Source organism: Pygoscelis adeliae, unplaced genomic scaffold (genome assembly GCF_000699105.1).
Source record: "Pygoscelis adeliae isolate BGI_AS28 unplaced genomic scaffold, ASM69910v1 Scaffold291, whole genome shotgun sequence".
NCBI classification, from domain to species: Eukaryota; Metazoa; Chordata; class Aves; order Sphenisciformes; family Spheniscidae; genus Pygoscelis; species Pygoscelis adeliae.
The window spans coordinates 10,586-15,655 of record NW_008824063.1 but is presented as its reverse complement, the minus strand read 5'-3'; the positions used below and the strand labels follow the sequence as shown (position 1 = coordinate 15,655).

Sequence of the window (5,070 nt, the reverse complement as noted above, 5' to 3'; positions counted from 1 at the left end):
TAGTGTAGTCCAGCCCTTGTAGGAGGGGTAGCAAAAAGGCAGCATGGACTCTCTCAGCTTCTTTAGAAGTGACAGAACAGTAATTATGTTTCTTTGCCTGCTGCTATTTGAATGTTTAAGGTTGAAAAGTGTGATAAAAATGGCACCTATGCAATATGAGCTACATACTCAGCCTCTCAAAAACCATGGATGCATCTTCTCTTTTGCACACAGGTTGGAACTCCTCAGGGAGATTTTTTTCATCACATGGAGAATAGCTAGCCATTGAAACCACTATGTGAGGGTTAACATGTCTGTTCTCATCCATAAGCTCCTTTAGCTTCTTCACAGACTCAAGGGAGAATTTCAAGTCTCCATCCTATGTAGACAGAACCAGAAAAAAAAGGCATCAGGAAGTCAGTCCTTTGGCAAACCCATTCCATTTCAACCATGAGCTCTCCCAAAAAGTATACTACAGGGAAAAGACAGTGCTGAAACAAAGCCTAGATAAAACCAGTGCTGACTGAAGGCAAAATGATCCGCTCTTCAAGGCAAAGATCTTTCAGAGCAGCAGTGAGACCTGACTGGCCAGTCAGAGCTTTCATTATGTATCACAGTGGACGGAGGCAGAATTAGTGCATTTCTCACTCCCATGAGAGAGACCCATAAAATCTGGCGTCGAAAGATACAGGCTGGGAATCTTCAGCCTAGAAGAAAGATGACTGGGCGATATGTGGTAGAGATTTACAAAATAATGAGTTTAATGGGGATAAATGGGAATTTATTTTGTTCACTCTTTCTTCTAATACATCAGTAGAGAACTTCAAGTGTTGGCTGTCATGTGGCAGGTTCTAACCACACAAAAGGAGCAATTCTTTACATTACACATTGTTAAGAGCTGAGATCCCTCACCCCAAGGTACTGTGGCAAGTTTCCATTAATTTAAAACTTGTCCACACAATTAATGGAACACAAGTTATTGGCAGCATAAATATGACACTTCTGACTCAAAGCTCATACCAAAAGCTTCAGGAGGCCGCAATAGTATTCTGAGAAATATTACTCCATGTTTTAGATTGCTAGACCCTGTGCATCTGTTAATGGTCATTCCCCCAGTTTCAAGTGAATCCCACTGTTGAGGTCATAAACTTAAATTGCAGGTGTTGCAACTGTTAAGCTAGGTGCACAAAGTCTGTGTATGTCTGCAGATAACCAGTTTGGCCTAGAAGAGAAATAAGCATTTTCAAATTGATCTTTAGCATATCTTTTAATCTGGTTTAATGACCAACATGTAGTCAGTAGCATGATCAAATAACACCTGCTCATTCAAAGAAATAAAGTGAAGTGACTGATACAGCATGAGACCAACCATTGCCATTTGTTTCATAGTCTCATGAGCCCAATGTTGAGCAGTGTGAGATGGGGGGAGGGTAGCTGGTTTTGGTTTGTTGTGGTTTTTTTACAGTGTCCTGGTTTCGGCAGGGATAGAGTTAATTTCCTTCCTAGCAGCTGGCACAGTGCTGTGTTTTGGATTTAGGATGGGAACAAAATTGATAAGGCACCGATGTTTTAGTTGTTGCTAGGTAATGCTTACACTGGCCAAGGACTTTTTAGTTTTCCATGCTCTACCGACTGAGAAGGCTGGAGGTGCACAAGAAGCTGGGAGGGGGCACAGCCAAACTGGCCAAAGAAACATTCCATACCATGTGACGTCATGCTCAGTACATAAACTGGGGGAAGCTGGCCGGGGGGGGCCACTGCTCGGGGACTGGCTGGGCATCGGTTGGCAGGTGGTGGGCAATTGTACTGTGCACCACTTGCTTTGTGTATTATTATTATTATCATATTATTATTATCATAATTTTATTTCAATTATTAAACTGTTTTTATCTCAACCCACGAGTTTTTCTCACTTGTGCTTTTCCAATTCTCTCCCCCATCCCACCGGGGGTAAGGGGGAGTGAGAGAGCGGCTGCGTGGTGCTTAGTTGCCGACTGAGGTTAAACCACGACACACAGAATCACAGAAGTTTGGTGTTAAAGAATTAAAAAAAAACCCAACCAGATAAACTCTGGACATGCATTTACTTAACAAAGTCAAACTCTTTTCTATTTGCAATCAGTTTATGATTTTACTCAAGTTAATCTATCAGTCATGATGGCCTATGAAAAATTAACTTTTCCTGTATAAACGCAGTTCTAGATTCAGCTATTAGTCACAGACCTCAAGAGCATAAAACAGAGAACTAAAAAAGGATGGATTTCCTCAGGTACAGTATCAGAGAAACCAGGAAGTAGGAATGAACCTTGAGACATGTATGTCCTGGTGACAAAGAACAACAAAAAAATTAAACAACCCACCCCACCCTCACCCCTCAGATAAGAAAGATGTATTAGAGAGAGCTCAGTCTGAGCAGCATCTTCCCTCCAAGGTGAAAGTGCCTACTGTGTTGCTGAACTAAGAGATTTTATCACAGAAATAGTGCAGGCCAGAACAATCCATTTCTGTAGTTTTTCTGGTTCTACTCCACACCCAGTAAACCACCTTCCTCCAATTTCCATCATATTCATTCAAGATCTGTGGTGGAAAGTGTCGAGATAGTGATACTCAGTCTTCAAAAACATGATATGAAGTCAAATGAACTTCACTTCTGCTTTGCAAAACATTTTGTTAAATTAACAACTTCTGACATATTACGGGAGAGGGAAGGGAAGTCTTGGGAATAATTTCAGAAAACAAGAGCATAAGCCAACTTTGTGCACTGAGTAATTAATCAGACCTTCGGGACCTCAAGTAGTCCAAGTGAAAGTAGAGCAACACACATGCAGAGTACACTGTACATATATTAGGGAAAATAGAGATTTAGTGATTAATGAGATAAGAATTCAAACTACAAAGAGGAGCTAAATCTCCAGAGCTGCACTTTCTACATTTCTACCCAACCTAGAGACAGCTATTCTCATTTAGGGTTTTTTTATGCCTCCAAGTGGAAAACTGAGATTTTTCTCATTAAGTAGGAAGCTATATTGTTCCCTTGGAGACTCTAAATGTTAAAGAATGGTTTGGAAGAAAGGAATAGCTTAAACTTGCTATCTTTAGACATCTCGGACATCCAAAGGAGAAAAAGAGGATATTTCAAGGCACAAAGATAGTTCCTACAGCTGGAAACCTACTGTGTACATATAAAGAGAGTCAATAATTGTTTAAGAAATATTAGTTCTCTTGGTACTCTGAGGAAGTTATTGACATTGCAATCAAACTGAAATCTCCCAAACTGTTTCTAAGGATGAGTGCAGACAGATCCAACACACTCACAAGTACAGACAAGAGCACTGAAGTACCTTCTTAACTGCTTCCATGTTGCATGTAATATCAGTCATAGGTGCTGTGTATTTTGGAAAATTTGATATAGGCTCCTCTAATATCTTATTTGCCTATTAATATTTCGTTGGATCCAGCTAAGCATTTCTTTCACCTTTTTTTTACAGGTGATATGTGCGTAGGCTCTGTCACATAAGCTTGCAGATCATTTTCATAAAGAACTTCCTGCCTAGAAGCAGGTGAGACAAGACAATTTCTCTTTTGTCACATCTTGTTTACATCATTCTATAAAGTTAGAGGTGTCCCCAGTTCTTGCAGCTTCACAACACATGGGGTTATGTGCAAAAGATAACTCTGGAAAGGCAGTGCCTCAGTCAGCAAGGGATTTCAGAGCAGTGATATGGCTGGTGAAGGTAATTAAACTGCAGCAGCATGTTAGTAATACCTGAAGCATTTTACAGAAAGAAAAACTGAACCATAGGGAGATGAAGTTGGATATCAAGCCAGAGCAAAGCAAAAATTCAGATCTATTAGTTTAGTTTGAGATTCCTGTTGCAGCCACAACACTTCACATAATATCAGTACTTCGTTGAACTTGTAATACCAACAAATTAAAGAGCAGAAAACTCACCTGAACGTAGACTGCCTGGGAGCTGTGCACCAGTAAAAGGACTGCAAGGACTGTAATGGAAAGACAGCCTTTCATAGTGCCTGCAAAGTATAGCCTTTCCTAACCTGAATATATTTTATTTTCTCTGGTTTTGGTCTTTCTCTGTCTGTGTCTCAGACTTTTTCTCTTCTTCTTAGCACTCAGACCATCTAGCAGTCAGATCTCTATGCTCCTAGCGCAAAGCTGGAGCTTTATAAAGACTTCACAGAGCATTTGCTTGGTAATCCATTAATCTAAACTCTTTATTGACATATAATAAACCCCCAGTGGACTATCAGTTATACACTCATTAGCAGAGTAGGCCAGTCACACCCAGGCAGATCCTGGGGTTTATGAGTCTCTCCCACTTTGAGAAACTGGCCATGACACAGGCAGGCAAAACATTCCAGCCTACAATAAATAAATGGTAAAGATTGATCCAACGCAACATCTGAAACTCAGTCTCCATATGGGGAATGTACTCAGGTTTCTGGCCACTTCCTGCAGAGCTGTAAGAAAGAGATTTGGAAGAAGATAGAAAAAAAAATTGATCTTTTGCACTGATTGCTGGCCAGTCAGTTTCCTCTTCTGGGGATTCCAGGCACTAAGGCAGTAGCAGTGGACCAAGGCAGAAGAACACAAGCTGTGCCTGCATATGACCAGATACAAAATGTCATCTTGCTGCTGCTTTTTGCAGCACCTAATTAAAATGAATGCATTAAAAGGCACAGGGATTGTCATTAAGGATAAAGGCTGCCATGAATCAAATCTATTTCTCTGTCACTTTCAGTCTTATCCAGAAACATGTTAATGTTACACAGATGGAGAAGCATCAACATGCCTCACTCAGCTCAGTTCTGCCTATCAAGTTCAGGACCTTTAATCTGTAAAAGATTTTGGGCATATTGTGGTTTTGCAGTAACAACAGACACCATGCCAAACAATCTTCCTGATACCAGCAGAACAGAGGAGGGCAACAGTCAGCCACCAAGCAACTTTCTGGAATCTCAGCAATGTTTTATGCCAGCAAAGGCTCTAAATAGTTCTTACTCTATTCTGATCAAAAACCACCATGCTGCTTGGTATAAAATTCCAGAAACTGAAGTAGCCTGGAGTTCCCA

At 40.6% G+C, this 5,070-nt stretch overlaps 1 protein-coding gene across 1 annotated transcript in view; it reads right to left on the bottom strand.

The window, feature by feature from the left end:
* Positions 1-4,058, bottom strand: part of LOC103925398 (guanylin-like) — a 5,006-nt gene extending 948 nt beyond the window's left edge. The window contains exons 1-2 of the mRNA XM_009334107.1: positions 3,932-4,058; positions 169-358 (exon numbers count right to left, since the gene is read on the bottom strand). Of these exons, the coding sequence (XP_009332382.1) occupies positions 169-358; positions 3,932-4,006 (265 nt within the window). The 5' untranslated portion in view covers positions 4,007-4,058. The remainder of the gene's footprint in view (positions 1-168; positions 359-3,931) is intronic.
* Between the last annotated feature and the right edge of the window lie 1,012 nt (positions 4,059-5,070).